This window comes from Micromys minutus (assembly GCF_963924665.1).
Source record: "Micromys minutus genome assembly, chromosome: 7".
NCBI lineage: Eukaryota > Metazoa > Chordata > Mammalia > Rodentia > Muridae > Micromys > Micromys minutus.
The window spans coordinates 19,907,975-19,930,004 of NC_137976.1; the positions used below are offsets into that span (position 1 = coordinate 19,907,975).

At 35.5% G+C, this 22,030-nt stretch overlaps 1 protein-coding gene across 1 annotated transcript in view; it reads left to right on the forward strand.

Annotated features, from left to right (window-relative positions):
• Window positions 1-3,269: 3,269 nt before the first annotated feature.
• Window positions 3,270-22,030, forward strand: part of SAMSN1 (SAM domain, SH3 domain and nuclear localization signals 1) — a gene marked incomplete at both ends in the record, with an annotated part of 44,025 nt that continues 25,264 nt past the window's right edge. Inside the window, 2 exons of the mRNA XM_080919671.1 lie at window positions 3,270-3,326; window positions 21,713-21,784. Coding sequence (XP_080775797.1) covers window positions 3,270-3,326; window positions 21,713-21,784 — 129 coding nt within the window. The remainder of the gene's footprint in view (window positions 3,327-21,712; window positions 21,785-22,030) is intronic.

A 22,030-nucleotide genomic window follows, 5' to 3' on the forward strand; every position in this document is an offset into this window, starting at 1 on the left:
CTCACTTCATTGAAATTTCCTCACCATTTTGACTCACCATCCATGATACAAAGAGGAAGTGGCTATAAACACCGTGTTTCATCCGGTGCGTGTGTTATAAAACCATTGAGGTAGCATGTGAAAGCAAAGGACCAAGAGGACACTTTTGCAATTTCCTTCTTTTCACACATATCTGAAGCAACAATTGGCCCAGTGGCTGACTTCAACTGTGACTAGCAGCAGGTGTGTTCTTTGTTGCTCCTCACCTCTGTCTTGTTGGAGACTTGACTTCTGAACTGGACCACTTGGGCTCACTCATTAAATATCTGAACTGCAGACTGCCCTGAAATATAAGTAGGTTAATGGAAGCATTTGTCATGTGAGGTCTTCTAAACAGGACTGCAACATGGTTACATTTTAATAAGAGCTCAAACATCTTATCTTTTCATTGTCAGAGAACAATTTTCCTCAATGAATAAAAGACTGGAATCAATTTTTTCATATATAAGTTTAAACAAAATATTAATTTTATTTACAATTTGAACACATCCTGTGGTATTAGAACTGGTCAAATACTTAGACATATAAACAGATGTTTTTATGGAATTCTTAAGTAAAATATTGTTTACTACAAAAATCATCTTATTTATACACTGATCATTTCATTAGTGCATACAATTAATCTTGATTTGCATATACACCCAAACCCCTTTCTTACTTCACCTAAGATCCTGAACCACTCCCTACTCCTCGTCTCTTCATTCTTTATAGAGCAGTAGGTCTTCTCCAGTGTTCATGACCTCTCCAGTCACAGGTTCTTGGCTCTGTTTACAGCCCTATGCATGGATTTCCTCCTGTTGACTGGGCCATAAATCCAATGTGATAGCTGTTGGTCACACCCAAGATAATCATGCCACTCTTGTGCCACTGGGCATATTTTTCTAAGAACTAATTGTTGGCATGTGGCATAAATGTCTTCTGACACTATGAGAGCTATTCCCCAGTTGAGCTTTCCCTGTCAGTTCCAGCTTAGTTCATCTAAGCCCTGTATCTGCAGTGTGTGGTATCTTCATCACTATGGTACTACGTTTGCATCTGAGAGGTAACAGAGGACAATGACAGTGGTATGTATTGTTTGGTTAGTCTCTTGGAGTCACTCTCAGCACTAATTAAGGAGTAAAAGGGTACTTCCTATGACTGGCATGGAGATTTAAGTTGGTCTATGATTATTTGGAAGAGCATTACTACCACATGTTGTATAACTCCATTTCAATTGTACACATACACACACACACACACACACACACACACACACACACATGAATGTGGGTACTTGAATATGCACTACATTTTAGTTGTCATTTTAAAAATCTAAATTATAAAAAAGTCTCCAAATATAACTGTTTGATATTTCACATTCATTTATTATCCACAAATAATTTTGGTGTAAAACAATTCTGAAGTGATGGTGCCTAAATGTAGTCTATATTGGCATTAGCTTCCACTCTCAGTGAAACTATCTTGTAGGAACTATCACCGTTACCCTTTTCACTGAACTGAGCACAGTCCACCCCCGAATTAAAGTTCGATCCATTAGACCAAGAGGTGGAGGAGTACAAGGAGCACTGATGTTTCAGATCAGGAAATCTTTTTTTCATGGCTTTCAGTTTCTTAGATGATGGAATGATTTATTTCCTTGGGTTACTGAGCCCTGCCCAGAAAGTTTACATAAAGCCACAGTGCTAGGGAATTACCGAGCCTTGGGGTTCTCAGGTGGTCTGGTGTGATTCCCCTGTCACTGTTCCGAAAATACCAAACTCTTAGTTCTCCAAATAACTCTCCTGCCAAGAACTGCAGCAGTTTATTAACTCTAATCCTCATGCATGGTTTACCCAATTCTACTGTAGTGCATAAAATACCATTTCATTATTTTTAGTCAAGAGGTTTGTCACATTGAAACTTTTACCCACTATGTCCAATAGCACAGAGTGGGTACTCAAGTCAGTATTTCTTAAGTGAATTGGTGAATTTCTGCTAAGACTCCAGGAGGAAGGCACAGAGGTAGGAAGGAGGGAAAACCGAGAAAAGAGGGGAAAGAGCACGGTCCCTGGAGAAGCACTAACTGAGAATAGGGTGCTACTGTTTTTAATCTAAGGACTTTATTAGCATCAAGTAACACTTTTCTTGAAGCAGCCCATTTAACCAGAGCCAGCATTTGAAACACTCTGCATGAGCGCATCTGATGAGGGCTTTTTCAAAGAAAGCATGGATATCTGGATGTGGCTTTTAGGAAAATTTTAAGACATGTTGGGGATATTTGAGGCCCACCTAGTCGACACTGAATGCCTTTTCTGAAGGGAGGACTGACCAGGACATCATCTACCCACCAGGAATTTTCAGAATACAGACTGCACATACTGTGTAGCAGAAAGTGGTTCTTTTATTAATCAGGGGTTTATAACAATGATTTGCTTGCTTTTTAAATGTCACCAATAACCAGTCATTAACTTCCGGAGTTAGAACCCTATTACACTTAGGTACTTTTAATATATACCCTATTATAGTAGCTTTAGGGAGGATTAATATCATTTAACTTCAAATTGATCTTCAGATAGAAATGTATATTTTATAAATACATAATTTCAGATAGAAATTATGTATTTATAAAAATACAGACTTATGTTACATTAAAAAATGGGCAATTAAAATGGGAAATTAAAATGTAGGTACCTTGGAAAATTTAGAAGGAGGAAAAGGAAAAGATAGAAATGATGTAAAGTATATTATGATATCGAAAAATAAAATATTATAGAAATATAAAATGGCATTCTGTAAATAATCTCAAATTTTTAATAATAAATATCCACAATATTCTGTTTGATTTCATTGATTGGTTCAGATATTTTCTTCCTGTACCACCTTATTTAATATGTTAAATTCTTTTACTTTTATATAAACTGACAAAATAAGTTTTGTTTTTCAAATCATTACACCCTTAGTAATTACTGTAGCCATGTCAGAGGTGTGAGACAGGAATTATTTCATAGAATACAGCACCAAGAACACAGTACAGAGTTACCAAATGATGACGGTAAGGAAGGAGGAGGGAAAAAAAGAAACCTTCACCCAAGCAGACACTGAAGTCACATCCTGACCAGAGGAGGAAGTGTCATATCAGACACTTCCTCTGTGCTATCAGATGCTGTGTATCACGGACAGAAACTCTGCCGGCTCTCGGTTGTCCCTGTAAGAGCAGAAACTCTGCTCGCTGGAGGTGGCCTGAATTCAAAATGCTAAAGAGGAAGCCATCCAATGCCTCAGAGAAGGAGAAACACCAAAAACCGAAGGTAAGTTTATTTTCTAACAAAGTAAAACAAACCAAAACATTTTACTAGAAAGCAACAATGATAACACACACACACACACACACACACACACACACACACACAGAGAGAGAGAGAGAGAGAGAGAGAGAGAGAGAGAGAGAGAGAGAGAGAGAGCCTACACCATCACCCCACTACTGTCATGACATTTTATCTGTCACTTCTGAATTAATTTTGGTAGAGGGCTGAGTACATCAAAATAAATAAGGAAGAATTTAAATACTGATAGGCAATTATGGTCTTCACAATTGTGTATTAGACTCAACCATTTATGTTGGTAACCAAGATTGGGTTAGGATAATCTTAGGGAACTCTGTTCAGTGACCTCTACTTAACCATTAACATTATGAATTCTCTGCATACTTTTCATTTCTTGGTTGTTCAATGTCTTACCAGTGTGCTGAAGGAATTATTTCATCTGTTAAAATGTAGACATTTGAAATACATAACAGTAAGAAGCTATAAAATGGAGAAATTTTAGGTTAGTTTTTAAAATGCTTTTTGTAATTTGACTGATAAGCTATGGTACCTTGTGATAGGCATGCATTTTTACATTGTCACAAGACACAATTCTCTCTCTAGTGACAAAGAATCAACTAGTATTTATCTCACAAACAAAAGATTGATTTTTTTTGAGAAATGTTAAGAATGTATAAATAGAACAGAAATATTCTAACATAATTTTATACTAACAAAATTAATGTTACTAGTAAAACCAGTTTAGTGTTCTGTAAAATGTAAACTGGCTTTTTCTATATTATTTTCAATGGCAATTGTTATCAAGGGGAATAATACAAGAATATTCTACATAAGACTGGTTTATCAAATTTATAAACTTTGTGTCAAGGAGTTTATACTTTTTCATCAGCTTTTATTTCTTACTGGTAGAAGGAGAGTTTGGGGACTGATTTTCCTTCTGAACTGAGGTAGCATAGAACTGTCCTCAATGATTTAAAACCTTCTCCTAAAGATCTGAAGTAAAGTGAGACTAAATTATTTCCAAGTATAGGAAACTAAAACTAGATGATTTTCAATATTATTTCTTCCAATACAAAAATTCAGCAAAGGTTAGACAAGCATCTTATAAACATATAGTATAATAACATATTGTAATTTCTGTCTTTTTCTTACTAAAATAAAATTTCACAACAACACATCCAAAAATAAACAAAAAACATTTTTCAAAGTATCATTTATGTTTCTTCATATGATTATATTTGGTTGTGAGCCGAGCCTTTAATGGCTGAGCCATATTTTCAGTCCCATATGATTGTTTTTATGTAAAATACCCCTGATTAAATTATGAAAATATTCAGTTGACTCTAACTTTGGGACATAATACAGAAAGTTAGAACAGTAGCTTCCCTCAAAATGTTTCAAAAAATGACATTCGACTATTTCTAAAGGACTGTATTGCACAGTATATTTTCCGTATATCATTTCACAGTATATGCCACAGTTTTAATCACAGTAATTACTAGAGTACATATAAACTATAAGTCATCTTACTGATGTCTGCATATAGAAAATAAAAACACACGTGATGTGTGTGAGAATAAAATGTATCACAAGAAATAGTCACATGTAGACATATATGGATTTCATCTTTTGCTGTGAAACTAATAGTCCTCCAATTACTATAATTATGTCTTTGAAGCATCTTCTACTAGTTCATATTTATTTTTCAATAGAAATCGTTTGCGTATTTCATGAATAAAGGGCAAAATCTATAGGGAATTGTAAGAACACAATATATTCTGACCCTTACACAGATGGCTAGTTGAAAGAGTACAAATTCCCCCACATATAAGAAGGGAGTGTGATAACTATTTAGAAAGATACAAAAGAGCTACCAAGTGATTGGTCTGAAATACAGGATGCTACTGTTTATACTGATTATCTGTCAGAAGATGTTTTCCATACCCTGACATGCAGGCATTTATATCTTGTGCTGTGGAGTATAGGGGTGGGATTCCTTGATTTTATTGTGACTCATCATATGCCACACTTTAAAACTGAGAATTAAGGGTTTGGACTATAACTGCACGGAACAGCACCTCCTCTGTTTGGTTTAATCCTCTTGCACCACACACAGGAGAAACCTATTATACCTAATACTACCTTTAATAAAACTCATGAACTTTGTGTTTATATAGAATACCAACGGGTACTAAATCTTATGGGGGTAAGAAGTTCTGGGATTAAAAAAAAAAGAAGTTCTGGGATACTTTTGAAAAATAAGATGACTATATGTAATTAAAATTTAGCATCTTCTGATGAAATGATACATTGGGGTGAGGGTAAGACTTGGTGTATAAAATGCTTTCGATGCAAGCATGGCGACCTATGGTTTTTCATCACAACCTTTGTGAAAAATACAGTGTGGTGTTATATGACTCTTAATGCAGCACTGGGGAGGCAGATGCAGGAATAGAGCTGGAGCACAATGGCCCTGCTAGCCTAGCCAGCAATCTTGACTTGTAGAACCACTGTTTCAAAGATGAAGGCAGACAGTGCCTGAGAAGGGATAACACCTCAGATTATCCAGTGGCCTTCATTCACACATGTACATACAGCATACATGTACCCACTTACACCCACTTACATGTGCATAAGCACATACATGTACATATTCATACACACATACAAAGAAATAACTTGATAAATATTTGTAAAGGGAAGAGCTTATTTGATTTAAACATTTATAGACTTTACACATGTATCAAAATTCGTATTGCAGCCAGACATATATACAATCTGACAATTTTTTTATTTTTTCATATAATAGCTAAAACTAAAGTTACAACAATAGACTTTGCTATTTGTATTTTCTAACAGGTTCTATCATTGTGACATTAAAATATTTATAAATCTAATATGCAGATATAGAGTTTAGATTATAATACATAAAAGTAATGTATTGTTTTCTTTTGTTCATAGTACTTATCAATAAACAAACCAATAAGTTCAAATCAAATTATAGTTTGCCATATCATATTTAATCATTTGTGGTGCACCTTTCTTTTGTTTGTTTCTCTATTTTGCTAAAGATTATTTTAGCCAAGTAGCTTGTATGTAAGAAGAATGTGTTAGAATATGTTAATAAACATTAAAAGCAAGGATTGGGAGTCTCAAATCAAAGGTCTTCCATGTTGGGTGCCCCCAAATATATAAAGACATATTATAAATTAGGTAACTGTATATACTAAAAGGTTAATAAGTTCTTGCAAGTTTAGTATGCCACCAAACTCCATCTGGCACATTGGTAATTTCCAATTCAGAATGAAAGTTGATGAGTAGTGGCTAATGATTCTACATTTAGGTTAGTTAAAAATAACCTTACTTTGCACCCCATACTTTCCTGTTGAGTTTTATTTTTACTGTTTTAACACTAGTGCTTGATGCTGACAGTGACTTTCGAAACATGTAAGCATATTCCATATGCAGACCCAATAAGCTTTCGTCATATATATATATATATATATATGCTTGTATTTGTCTAACATAGTTATATTTGCTGCCTGTATTTATTATTAACGTATTATGTAACAGTTGCTGTACTCAGATTTTTTACTCTGTTTAATACTTATTCTAACTCTATGAGAAATTGTCTTATCTAGTGACAGAAATGAAAAGTTAAAGGCTTAACACTAAAGATTACATATATTTTAAAAATTTAATTACCTTAACCAAAGATACATAGATGAAAAAAGTGTCATATGAAAACATATGCCAGTTTTGGCTGTTAAAAGCCTGAATGTCTTACTGCCACCGTGACAGTATTGTTATTTTCTTAAATGCCAGATGAATGTTAAAGACAACACCCCATCATTAGAAATCTTTGTTCTTTGAAAAGGAATTTAGGGACTTTCTCCTCTTCCAACTATATTCTGGAATTTTATCATGGTGTTGCTCCATGTATTGTATCTGTCAAAATTTTAGCATTTAGAGTGTGTGCATTTTTTTCTTAGTTGCCAAATGATTTTATACAATTGTTATTCAGTACCAAAATTTAGTCCTTCTATCTTTCTTTTTTGCTTAGCTTTCCAGCATAGTAAGGTCTCTGTAAATACGTGGAAGGTTAAAGTTTCCTGAGTCTGTTAAGTATGACTTTGGGTATCAGGTTGTGCATGTGTTTCAATGCATCTCTGGTTCATTTTGGAGTGTTAAAGAGCAACTCCAATATGCCCAAAATTTTGCAAGATCCCTAGAAAGCGTATTGTTCTCTCTCATGGTCAACCTTTGTTTCAGGTGAGAGAGAAAGTTAGGAGGTTTATAAGGAAAAGGGTATGAAGCACACGGAGAATATGTGGAACTGTAATTAGGACAATGCGGACTCCATATGTCGGCATATGGTAATCTGTATAAATAGATTCTAACCGAGGTCTTCTTTGAGTTAAGAAGACTCAATACCACTGTCATTATAAAGGGAAACATCGGAATAATGGCACTTCTTGAAATAGCTTTTTTATAAAAAAGGTTCTTTTTAATCTAAAGTGCATACAAAATGAGACACCATTAGTGTCAGAGATGCTAATTTTCACTAGCAGTGACTGAAGTGGCATTCTTTCCCATTTGCATTTGATCCCAGCAATGAGGAGAGGTGATGAGTTGATTATAAGCTGTTTTCACTGCACTGCCCGCTGTGCAAATTTATGCTCCTAGACAGGGATGACACATAGTTGTGGCATTAAAGAGACGCCTGCATTGCTTTTTTGTATCAAGGCTGTTAAAATGCACTTTAACTCTTATTTAACCAGGTACAGGAAAATGGAGGTTCTTTCGGGACCTGGTACTTACTTGAGACAAGACACTTTCATCGGAGCCTATGTGCTTTGATTATTTTACTAATTCTTTTTATGGAATAAAAATTTGATCATATTACCCCCTACCCTTCCTAGATAAACTGAAGATAGATCTGTCCAATTTCAGCATTCAGAACTGTGTTAATTTTTTCTTACTGATCAAAAATAATTATTTGCAACTTTAAATAACTCACCAGGTCCAATTTGTGTTGGCCACATATTCATGGCATTGGGGTTATCCACTGGAGCGTGGTTGGCCAGTCAGGGCCACATCTTTGAGGAAAAGGAACCCTTCATCAGAAGTTAGCACCTGTCAATAGCTTCTCAGGGGCGGGAGCTTGTGAGACTCCACCCATCCTGTTGGAAGATTTACTAATGTTATCTCCTGTAGATCCTGCACATACAAACACAGGCGCTGTGAGTTCGTGGAGCAGGGGTACTGTCATGTCCAGAAGATACTGTTTTCCCCTGTTCTTCTCTAACCCCTGACTCATGATATAATGTTCTATTCCATCTTCCATATGGCCTCCAGAACTCTGTTGGTGGGTTGATACAGATGTCCCTTTAGGGGTTGAACAATCTTCTGTCACTTATTCTCTTCAAATGGAGATTGTGAGTTTTGCATTAACTATCACCCATGTCACAGAGGTAGCTCTTTGATGAAGCACGAGAGCTATAGCAATCTATTGGTATAAGGATATGCATTTAGAAGACAATTTGCTCCAGTCCTCACTAAACAAAACAGTACTTTCAGGGCACACACTTGTGGTCTGTGAACTACTCAACTACGAGTTCTTGTGCAGATGTATAACACCATGCATGAACTATAAATTAAATCCAATCAGAATTGTCTGTTAGCCCACTCTTGCAACTCTAACTCCTCCCTCTCTCCCATCCCCTGCCCTGTATGTGTGTGTGTGTGTACAACTAACTTTTGTGGCTACATTGCAGCCATAGGAATACTTGACCATGTTGTTCAATAAGATAGCTCATAGGGTTCACAGCTAGGTAGACCATTGATAACCCCTTGTCCCATAGCATACACAGTACCCCCAGTATTATGAGAGCTAGCCAGCAGAGAGGAAGGTTTCTGGTGAGTAGAATATTGATTTTTTTCAATATGTGCTGACCAAAATCTGTAGTGTCTACAATAATAGGGTCTTACCATCAAGTTCTGATAGACAACCAAGAACACTGGTGTTTGCCTGGTGGATACTAGAAAACTCCTGATCAACAACTCAAGGTATTTGACACACACTGAGGGCCATTAACTTTAAAAATATCCCAAACACCTCAGAGACATAGCACTAAATTCTGTTAATTTATGGAAAACAGTGTGATCCTGTACATGTGAACTGTTTCACTCAAGGTTAAGAAGGAATTTGGATTTTTATAACCAAATCTTCGTCTTGCTATTGGTGTTGTTTCTTTTTGGATTTAATTTCAATATACTTATCGAGATAAATTCAGTTCACTGTTTAGTGTTTTAAATAATAGGAGTTGAAAGACTGTGGGAACACCAAGGGAATTAGTATCACGAGTATACTGTGGACAAGACTTAAAATCTGTCATCCTTTTGGACAAATAACATCTTTCACTCTATTCACACATCAAATGTAGCAAACACTGTACTATCCTTGTATTCAGCTTGTGCCCATATGATAAGAAATAGTTCATATTTACTATTCATTAGTTCAAAGAAATCATCCATAATTGATACACCACATTTGGAGGTCTTTCTGTCATTTTTCAAAATACATTTATTTGATGGATGAATTGATAGCTTATCCGATTTACTATTAATTTGCTTAAAATTATTAACTGTTTTTAGTGATGAATTTTTTTCAAACAAATCACTGATTTGCTTTAGATTTTCCCATTGTATAGAATGTAAATCCAAAACCAAAATATAATCTCAAGCAAGTAGCAAAACTTTGGGCCAAATGGATTGCCAATATTTAGAAAATGCTAAGTCAGCATGCAGAAAAATCCAAAGATAGTAAGAGCCTTAAGAGTGCTTGGCTTCCCCTTGGTATAACACCGGAATATTTTATATCCTACAGGCAGAATGTAGAGCCACTTCTCAGACTACTAACACAGTTTGTTTGTTAAAAACTCAACATACTTAACCATTTGTCTCTTGTCTTACCCTGCTTTAGAGAAAAATGACTTTGTTATCCACAGGGAATGTATTTTTTTCAAACAATGGAATCAAGTCCATAAACAATATATCTACGTTTCCAGGTCATGTCTTAACAACTGATACATTTCTTCCTGTTGCTAATATTAAGAATTCAGGTGGATTTTTAGAAATAACCCATTCACATTCAGTTCTTAGTAGAAAAAAAAATACTGTCTTGCATTAAAAAGAAGGGATGGTTTGAAACTGTTGTGGTAGTTGGGGTGATTCCTATTACAGGAAGAAAGCCATTGTCACTACAGTTAAATTCATCTCATCTGAAATTTACATGGGAGGAAGCTTGGTTTCTAAGGAGGTCTGCAAGAGAAGACTGTCACAGAGCGTCTGTCTTTGGCCACTATGTGGATGGCCCATGTTATCTATTTCTGTGAAATTTGCTCCAGGATCACTTTCTGTCTTACTGACAACATCCTCTAACGAATCCAGTGGGATTTTTATTAAGGAACACCCCAATGATTACATCATTTGGTTAATGATCTCTTCCAAGTTCTTCACACACAGTTACCTTCTCTAAAACACTTAGAGTTAGAAGACAGGACAGAGGGCAAAACAGCTTAGCCACTCATAGTCCAAGTGCCCAGTAGTAGAGGTGAGGATTGATTTTCAGTTGCTTCTTTCTTCCAGGATACCTTTGATGCCTTCCTTCTGATAGATGCTCCACACTTGGTCTGCACTCAATTGCCATGCATGCTTCCCCTTTCTCACACCCTCCAGCCCACTTCAAAGTCATCTTTTCTCATGCAGATGGCCCTCTGCTATAATCCAGTAGCTTCCACCAGGCATCATTTAAAACATATAGAAAGAAAATCTGCTCTATACCTTAAGTAGTACTTTATAATTACATATTAGGAAGTTCTGAGGTGCTTTAAAAATACAACCTACTAATGTACCTGGGCTCATAGAGACTTTTGTTCCTGAGGCTATGAACACCCTCTCTGTTGCTTGTCCACTGGAATGTCTCTGTGTATTCATGAACTCATTTTTATTTGACTACTTAGCTGACTGTCATCTCAAGAAAGTCTGCCCCAGTGACTCAAACACAGTAGAAGTCATTAGCTAGCAGAACAGTAGGCAACATGAACTAGAGTCACACAGACCTGGGTTTGAAGGCACGGTTTTGATTATTTCTGAGCCGGATTGTGAGCATTTTATTAAACCTTATTTGAGCTTTGGTGTTGTGATTGGAAAAAAAAGGACATGATAAAGCCTGTCATGCAGGCTTGTTGTAGGATGTTAGCACGTGTGTATTTTCTGGATTAACTGTGTTCACTAGATAATCTTGTGTATTACTTATTTCATAACTGCTCCATTTTCTTGGCTACAATTTTTTTACCCCCAAGTAGCTTTCCTGTCAAAGACAGAAGATTTATCTTCAAATTTGTTTCCTTTGACTTGGGGAGGACTCAAGAAGGTTAAAACTCAGTCTTTCTCACTTCCAGAGTACATTGAAAGTAGTCCCTCTTTCTTTCTTTTTCCTTTTTTCCTTTTTTCCTTTCTTTTCCTTTTATTTCTAACTATCATAAAAATTTATAGAAGACAAAGCTGCACTTTTTTGTCAGTATATGTGCCCGGAGTGTGGCATGACTAATGGGTATTATTAGTCATTTACAGAAGTAACCTACTTCAAAGATGCCTAGCAACACATCCATGATAAAGATCTGGGCAAGACACGATAAAAAACAGAGCAACCGTTTCTAGAATCAGAATGCAATGAAGTAAAACAGTAAATCCATAGTGCACTATAATGTTTGAGAAATGAAAGACTGCTGGCGGGACTGTGTTGCTTTGTAGGGAGCATTATACATCATACAGGTGAATATATACAATTGGAAACAAGCATCTCATTTAGCTCTGCAGACTTGCTCACAGCCATGAGATGCCACTTGAAATAACATCTCCAGTCTTGATGCCATCTAATTGACTTTACAATTATCCAGCTTCACCAACCAAACCAGGACATACCAGTGGCATGCAGTATCATGTGCCATTTCTTCCAGGGGAGATAATTCTTTCATTAGCATGGAGTAAGTATTCTTTTTAAGAAGGTTCGATCACAGAAAGAGATATTTGACAGTGCGAACTTTTGGTATCTTTGTTTATAAGTGAGTCAAAATCAAGTTCTTATTTCAGTAAGCTTGACAACATACCTGGGTCTGACATAGACACTCACTTAATGTACTTGGTTTCCTAGAAAGAATAACTAGGGTCGCTTCATATAGCTTTTATTTGTGTAATAAAGCAAAACCAGTAAATAAAGGGTTTTTTGTTCTATAATTATGAAGTTTTACTAGAATAGATTCAAGCAGATTTAGCCAATGTAAAATCTTACTTTACAATACACAATGATTGGAAATAGATATTAACCAAAGAACACACAGACATTGTTTGGAGACATTCCCTGAATATTCATTGTTATAGTTGACTTTCCTTTTTAATGTCTGTTCTTACCTTACATATGTTGTCTACTAGAATTGCATAGGCATCATTTTCCTTTGGTTCAGTCATAGCATTTCTTTGGGTTGTTTAAGTTAGGGTGTTTGCTGGTTACTCAAGATTAGGACTACCTTAGTATGATTACCTCCTTTTAATATCTACCAAATTTAAAGTAGCCTTTAACAATGAAACAGGTGTTTTTAATTTAAAAAATAGAATTCCCTCATAACTAAATGTTCTACAGTTATGAGAAATAACACTTTAGGACATAGAGTGGTTTTTAGCTAAATTTATTTTTATCAATTTTATGTATCCCTCAATACACAGAAATACACATGTAGCCAGATGTGAATATGCAGGAAGAAAAAAAGTTTTTTATAATGATAGATTTAGTTGTAATAATAATAATAATAATGATAATAATAATAATAATAACAATAATAATAAAGAAAACACAATGGTCTCTTTCAAAAAACCTTGCACCCAAGCTTTATACTATTTTTTTCCGCATATTCCTCCCTGTTTGAAATTGCATATCATATATTTACCCCACATAAACATGTCTGTTCTTACTAAGGGGGGAAAAACACATTTAAACTCCTAAGCCCCGTGGCAGCAGTTGCTGCCCAGGAAGAGAATGTTTATAAGCTTTGTGATATTAACTGCAGCACTCAACCTCGGCAGCATAAAGCATGCAAAAAAGAACTTTCTGTCAGTTTTATTATTTCTAAAAAGGTTCCCCTTGAAGCAGAAGAGTGACCTTGCTTTGCTGAGCTGACATATGCCACTGGATTAATGGTGGAGCTTGGCTGAAGGGAAGCTCACAGACACATTACAACTCCAGAAGCTGGGCTGGCGGTGACCATTAATCAGGGCCACTAAAATCATGCATCAAACCCACCCATTTAAAAGTAGTAAAAATGACTTAAAAAACTTTTTGAGAATTAGCTTATTGTTTGTCATTACTCGTGTTCAAGGAGATCACTGCATGACTAAAATATCCCTTGCGGGGACCTTTAGAAAGGTCACTGTGTACCCAGAAGCTACCTGAAAGCAAAGTGTGGTTAAAACCCAGGGGACTCACAGGGTTTGTGCTCCTGCGTATCTGGTGGAAAATTACTGGATTCATTCTCTCCAAGTTAACTTCCAAACCTTTAACTATGATTCCATAGCAGTGAGTAATTATACATTATAATCAGATATTATATTAACATAATATATATCATATCTTTTAGTATCATGTATTAATATAAAAGTCAAATGATAGACTTATTTGTTGAAACACATGACTGACAAGTTTATTAAAGGAGTTTTCATAAACCTAAAATTAGAATCAACATATTAAATGATTTAATACGTTAAAAAAATATCCTAAGTTTGGAAGGGCCGTATATCCTTTCCTCATACTGATCAGGATTTCAGGATGTACCAACTTTAATTATTGATAAAGATAGAAAAAAGATATGAGCTATTACCTTCTAATAAGAATTATTCAATAAATGAGAAGAAAAGTTGCTCTTGCTGTTTTTGAACATCCTTCATACCAAAATTTCAAGTTTTGCTTTTGCTTCACATGTTTCATTGAGGTTAGTCTTGCTCTATATAATACCATGATATGATTTTATTTGAAAACAGTCCAAGATGAAAGTTATACACTTATTAAGGAAACAAAAAAGAGGTTTTTAAATTTTATTTAAAACTTGGGCTCCGATAGCAGATGTGTCTGCAGTTCTTCTATATTGTGGTTGCCGTCTCTCACCAGGGTCTTCACTATTGCTGTGGTTGTTAGACATACCATACACAAAATATTAGAATGCAGAACTGTTTTTGAAGTTTACTTCGTTGCCTAAATTGGTAGAAGATTAACATCAGTAATGGCATGACCACTTAATATCATATTTAACATTTGGTCACAGATTAAAAATAGCAGGTGTGTGCAAAAGTTCTCTTTTCAGTTTACTGTAGAATGACGTGTGTTTCTTTCTCATTAGAAATTTGAATCCCCATCTTTTTCACAGCTTTTCATGTACCACGGTGCATAGAAACTGACACTGGGAGCAAGGAAGTTGCCTGAGGCAATTTTTAGCTTTTGGTAAGGGCAGTAGATATGGAAGCCCTGTTATCTTGTATCCACACGTCTTTCCTTCCTATAACCCACACCCTCGCAAGCTCCACCTGTGCACCTAAACCGCCATGCATAACACATGTAGTCAGGAGCTCTGAAAACCTAGAAGTGGCTTTTCAACGTTTCTCAATGAGGCTCCTCATAAATCATTTAACAAACTATCCATACTAACATACTTGCATATAAACTTAAAACCTCACTAATTTTAAGTTTGAGATATTACTGTCCATGCAAACAATAAAAAACATTTAATGAAATAATAGTGTTCCAATTTTTTTTAAAAAAATAGTCATTAAAATGATTATGTCCATATGACAGTATTTTGTTTGTCCTGCAACAGCTAAAGAGGAATTAAAGTTTGCATTAGTCACATTTTTGACTTCAAGAAGTACTTTCCAAATAGAGTAAACACTCTACTACCTTTTTTTATTATTTCATATTTTTAAAAGCAATACTACCATTGGATTTAGTGATTTACAAAGAGTATCTCTGCAAACAGCAGCAGAATCTCTTAGAACAAAATTTTTTTGAAGCAACTTAAAATTGTGTTGATTTGTGATCATTTCATGTCCAAATTTTGACCATTTAAAGTAATATTCTACAGAATTGTGATTATAGGTATGGGCCTAGACATACATACATAATAGTATTATTAAGATTGAGTACTTTATGATCATGTATGTTCAGGCATGCATGCATCTACCAGCTTATCCATGTGGGTTCCCTTGTACCTATGTGCACATGCATGTGGAACTTTGAAAAGAAACTCTGTTATTCTTTGAAATAGCATATACCGCATTTTATGATAACAGGATTTCTGGTTATCAGTCATCAGGCTGAACTGGGGAGCCAGCAAGCTCCAGACACCCTTCAGTTTCTGCCTCCCTGGTGCTGGGAGTGGCACTGCACCCAATATTTTTAGTGAGTTAGGGAGCACACATTCATATGTTTACAAGAAATGGAACTTGATCACTGAGCAATATTGCTAATTTAAAGTTTATAGTTTCATCTATTATATATATTTAATTTTAAAAGATTGTTCATAGTAATTTTTGTCCCATGATAATTTGTATTTAGAATATGTATTTAGTGTACATCATATACTCCTTCTAAGCTCCCTTCAACTAACATAGACTGGAATAGTGTTTACTGAAATCTAGAACCATTACAGGAATTATAGTCTTTAGTTGAAGTATAAAAAAATGGAACAGAGTGGTAAACCATAGAAAGGTAAAATTGAGAATCTCAAGTACGTAAGACTTTTCACTCTGAAACTTGTTTAATGCCCTACATCAGCTGTTAAAAGTATCACTTTTGCACTGACTGTTTTCAGTTATTATTGAAACATGCCCCCCATCCGACTCTAACTCTGAAACAGTTTCAATCTGCAGAAAACAGTTTAGTGCCACATACAATTCTGAAAGCAAAGCCTCATTATGGAAAATTTGAGCAAACTTTAGAAATCATTGTTAGCATTGGGGTCTGCACATTCTGTACATGTTGTTACAGTTGCTATGAAGCTAATGATGTAGAGGAAGAGCCAGTGAACTCTGGTTTCTGGAAGCCAGACACAGTGAGAATACCCATAACACTGGCTTGTGTTCTGCTTTGTTTTGATGATTTGATCATTTTATTTAGCTCTGAGTTGCCTTCAAAGAAGGCTGTAGTGTTAGTGTCGAAGGCATGATTTTTCAGTTCTTGTTGCCTTTTTAGCTCGAAGTTCCCTGACACCCCCACGTACTGCCTTCCATTGACACCACATGATGCTCTGATTATTTCACACTGAGGCAATCCTAACAGGTTATTTTAAGTGAGTTAAATGTGATTTTCACTCTCCCACATCTTTCCACCTGACTCAGCCAGAAGAATCAAATCCTCGAATGCTTTTGGATAAATGGTGACAGACTTGTTGAGGTTTAACTTTTTATAATGCAGTATTAATGATGAGCGCAAATGGAATTTTGACCTGAAGAGTGGATACTAACGAATGTCTTATGAGTAATGTTTAGATGTGAGAACTTGTTGGCAGTGAGTATATATAACTTCCAATTTGCCAGGATACTTCAAAACAAGGTGGGTGTCTGATTCACATATGCAAATATTTTTGTTGAAATAGACTGACACTTCTCCCAGTGCCTTGCTCTGTTTTTAAAGTCATAGTGCACCGAGATTTTATGTGAAAACTCTATAAGCTGGGCGCTGGATAAGAAATCGTAAGGTCAAATCTCCCATTTTTGGTCAAAAGCTTGATTCATGTTTTTAAAAAAGACTCCAGCTTTCTTTCGTGTTCATAGAACAGATTTGTTAGTGGTTTAGGAGGCTTACATAGTTCTACCATCCTGTCCTGTTCAGAGAACTAAATCCTCTTCATAGCACTGAGCATGCTCCTATGGCCTGTAGTAATGAAAATTCACACAGGTAGCCAGGGGCTCTTTAATCACAGAACATTTCTCATACAGACTTTTTACATACCATTCATCTTTGTTAGCTTAAAGATATTTGATTCCCAAATTCACTAAAAATGTTGGATACAGTGAGGAGACCCAGCACTGAGGAGACAGAGGCTGAAGGATACCTGGAGCTGGCTGCCAGCCAGTGCAACCTGATTAGTGAGCACCAGGCCAGAGACAGAATTGTGATGTAATTATATCCTTTGTCCCCACCCCTATGCCATACATACTTCTCCCCTTGCCCTCTCCCCTTCCCTGTGAATACCATCTCATGCAAACTTATACAGTGCTGTAGTCATGAAGAACTTGTTCTGGTTGTTTCTTGCTCAGTAGGCATTGATAGTTATTTTCTATATTCAGTATTATAGTAGAGATTAGCAAAATAGTTTTATAATTTCATCAAATTTAATAACTAGAATATATACATATTCAGAATAACTTCCCATGATCAATTGTTTAACTCTAAAATACATTTCATTCAGAAAAGTCAAAATTATTGTCTTTCATTTTTGACTCTTCTCAAAATGCAATTATTATATTTCCCAAGTCAAACACTGTTATTTCTCTTCAGTGTGATGATAAATCAACAGATTTTGACATGTCAAGATATACTGAAATTATCTCACAGTATAATACATGTATCGCTTCCATTAACACTAAAATGGCATGCCTTGAACTAAAATCTATCCAAACACTAAAACATTTCAGCCTAGCCCCCTTGCTATTTAAACGATGTGTCTGTGGTTTATATGTGTGTATGTAGAGTCATAAAGGTATGTGCAAAGTGTAATTTGTGAACTGGGGTTGACACAGGGCTGGTTGTCATTTTACTAGAACATTATATATGTGAATACTGCTAGAAACAGGGTGTTTTTAGAAGGTGACCAGGAAAATCTCATGGGGCTTTGAATTGGGATTTAAGACTATGGATTTTATTTAAGTATTTTATTTTATATCTGCAATGATTTTATTATGTTCTGATAATTTGACTCAAATGGTATTGGCCTTGTTACTGACTTTAATTATCTCCCAGTGTTTATATATGCACCAGTCCTACCAACTAGGAAAATGGTTAAGATTTAGTTTCCTATTCAGTTTTGCCCCTGCAGTATTTCTTTGTACAGATTGCCAGGTTGCTTTGTTTCAAAATGAGTTGTAATAACTTTTCCCTTAAACAACCAAATCGCTTTTGAGTTAGGTAGTGCATTTTATTTGGATGTTTAGAACTTATTATTTTGATTGAATTTACTTTATGGATTTGAGTTTTGTATTGAAACAACACATATTCAGAGAGAGAGATTTTCTTTCTGCCACGCCCATTCACTTGCTATGACTTGTATCTCTTTGAAAGAAAGCCGCATTGGCCTCCATGACACGTAGATTATTTTCTCACTTACATGCATGGTCACTTGTATTGCACACCTTTCTCTGTTTTGTATTATCAGTTTCACTATATGGTAGTGAGTCCTGAGCTCTCTTCCAGCTGAATTTCGGAAAAACAAATTTCAGTGTTTCTTTTTTTATTGATATAAATACATACAACTCATTTAGCATCCTCTTGATGAAAGTTGGGGTTTATAGGTTTGGGAGTAAGATGTTACAATGAATGTATAGTACATTTACATGTTAGTGGTCATGTTTATATAGGTCAGTATATTCGCAAGTTAGTCAGGCATTAAAACTTACTAATTTAATTGCTATGACAAAATACAAATATATAAGACATGTTGCCAAATTTCCCTCCACAGATGTGCCATTATCCACGGGATTTACTAAACATATAAGAAAGACTGTATATTTCATTTGACTGTGGTGTAGCTGGGACTGAACATAGAACCTTGCACATACATGCAAAACATATGTTCTATTTTTGAGCTATACAGTAAGCCCTTATAATATAATTACACAAAATGTAAGGAGTAAGCAGGATCTAATGCCACCATTATCAAATACTGCCTACATTTCCCAAATTGCTTGTTTTTATTCAAACTGCTTTTTCCAGAGAATTATTTTTGTTCACGTAGTGGTTAGATCTTGATCAGAGCTCCTGTCCCCAGCTAGTGCCTGCAAAATGATCACACCATATGAATTTGTGAATATTCAAACACGTTTTCTTTTATTAAGGACTACTATGTAGGAAGCAGGCTTTGCTCCCTCATAATTCACCTTTTCACTATAAAATTTGACAGTAGAAATTATAAATCCATTTTGTGTCCATACCTCATAGTAGACATTAACTCCTTTCTGACATAAGCTATAACCTATAAATATATTATGAAACCATCTTCTCGGAAAGTAACTAACTTTTAGAGTGGATAATGAAATATGGTAAGTGCCCTTTTAAATAAGAACTGAAATTTGCTTCTTAAGAGTATCTCAGGGTGGACAGACCAACTCCTCGGCCTTTAGGTTGTTGAGGAGTTAGTATTGATAAGAATGACAAGACCCAAAGTAGCAGGGTTTTTATCTTTTAAAATTACTATTCCCATATCTGCTTTTCTTTATTGGTATAATGGGGGAAGAATTAATTTTAAGAGGTGGTGGCTATTGATTACTTAATGGAATAATATAGTGCAGAGGAATGCTGAAGTGAATCTATTCTGTGCCCTCCCTTGCAACAGGCCCCATTATCCAACAGTGGGAAGCATTCTGTAGTTCTCATTAATATGTAACAGGGACCATCAGGCTGGATGTAGGCTTCTGACCTGTCACAGGCCTGGTTAAAATAGTTCATAAGAATGTCCCAAGAATACAGCAAAGGAATAATTGTCCTTCATGGAGTCATTTCTAAGCAGGACAATAGTTTCCTCACTTCCCTCTGATCTCTGGGCCTTGATGGCCTGGTGGAAAATGCCCACTAGGCAAGGTGAAGTGGTCCATGCTTTGGGCTTCTCTCTAGCTTGGTAGGCTCTGTGTGGGATGGTTTAGTATTTTCCACTGTGGAACTCAATTTCAGCTAATTTGACTCTACACTCTCTCTACAGGCAAAAAGAGCTGTGAGCTAGTTCAGCAGGGAAGGCAAGTCAGCAAAGCACAGTTTGTGGAGGGCAGCCATCATTCTTGGAAGAATGTTCTAGAGCACAATGTCTACTAGGCTAGCTATATGTCACCCGTTCAAGGTCTTTTTTTAATTTCAACTCATTTTGTAAGAAAAATAAAGAATTTTAGTGGCAGCTGGAGGTAAGAGACATGTTTAAGAATGATTCCAAGCACAAGACTTCTCTAGCAGAGAGTTTTTAAAGTGAGAAAACATTCAGAGTAGATGATAACAATTTCTATAGATTACTGAGTACTGCTGTTGATCCTTTTTTCAAATTTCTAGGTCTCTTTTTCAGTAAAATCTATTAATTTCTAAAACATTATTTTGAAATTAGGTATAATTCTTAGGACACACACACACACACACAAAAGCACACGCACACACAGTTAGATAACCACCACCCCAAACAATAAATAAAATTCAATAGACAGTGAGAAAGCCAATTTTTTGACTCAGTGATCTAGAAGAATTTTTGAAAAGGATTCAAGGGAGCCCTTTAACTTTGAAGCATCTCAAGATTTCGTATGATTACCTACCTAGACTGAGGTGAATAAGAATAAAAATCTAGCATTATAGAACGAGGGGTGTAGTCTCCTCACAACCTGTGGAGCTTGTCCTTGAAAGCAATGAGGGAACTTGACCTGCACCATGAGAGAAGTGAGGAGGAACTCATTGTGGTTCCATGTGAAGTGGGAAGAGATTCAGTATGACTCCATCTTACTCTGTGCATACCTACATGTTCAGTTTATTAATAGCCCCCCATATGCATTTCTTTCTGATAACTGGCAGAGATTTGAAAGTTAACAAAATTTATTAGTCAGAAGTGTAATTGGGTTAGTTTTGTTTTCTCAGTAAGCTTATCTTAGGAAGCAGAAGAAAAATTTCTCTGACCTTTGTTTGATTTCACTGTTGCGTTTTACTGGTTGCCCACTTTGTTGGTAAACACTGCCTTTGTTTTCCTACTGCAAATAACTTAGTGTTTGTTTAGCTACCTAAAGAAGGCTGAGTTTGGAATTCTCATAGGTTTCAGATGCTTGGGTCAAGAGTCTAAGTGATACTGTGAATAATTAAAAAAATAATCACGGTCTTAACCACTATTACACAAATCAAAGGAAGATATTTTAGAAATTTTTAGTATGAAATATTAATATTTATACATTCAGTGATTTGATAGCCTAGAGGACTTTTTATAGCTTTCCATATTCAAAAGGCATTTCTGAGAAGCTATAATAAGTTTATTGCTTTCAGTTGTGAAAGTCACAAACCTTAGGTTTCTTTCCCTTTTCCAATTTTACAGCGCAGCTCCAGTTTTGGGAATTTTGATCGTTTTCGGAATAATTCCACATCAAAATCTGATGACTCAGTTGAGGTTGGTATTTTATTTTCTTTATTAATATTCTGATAGTACAGTATAAAAGTTTATTATGTAAAAGGATAGTATTATTTTCTGAGTTAGGGAAAAGGAAATTAAATACATTTTCAAGTCATGTATGCTTACACAAAATTTTTAAATAGAAAAGCAAATATTTAGGGCCTGGTACCATGTTGAGCATTAAAGTAAAACAGCTATTCTAAAAGCCTACTCAATATTAGGGAACAATGTGAATTTCAAGTT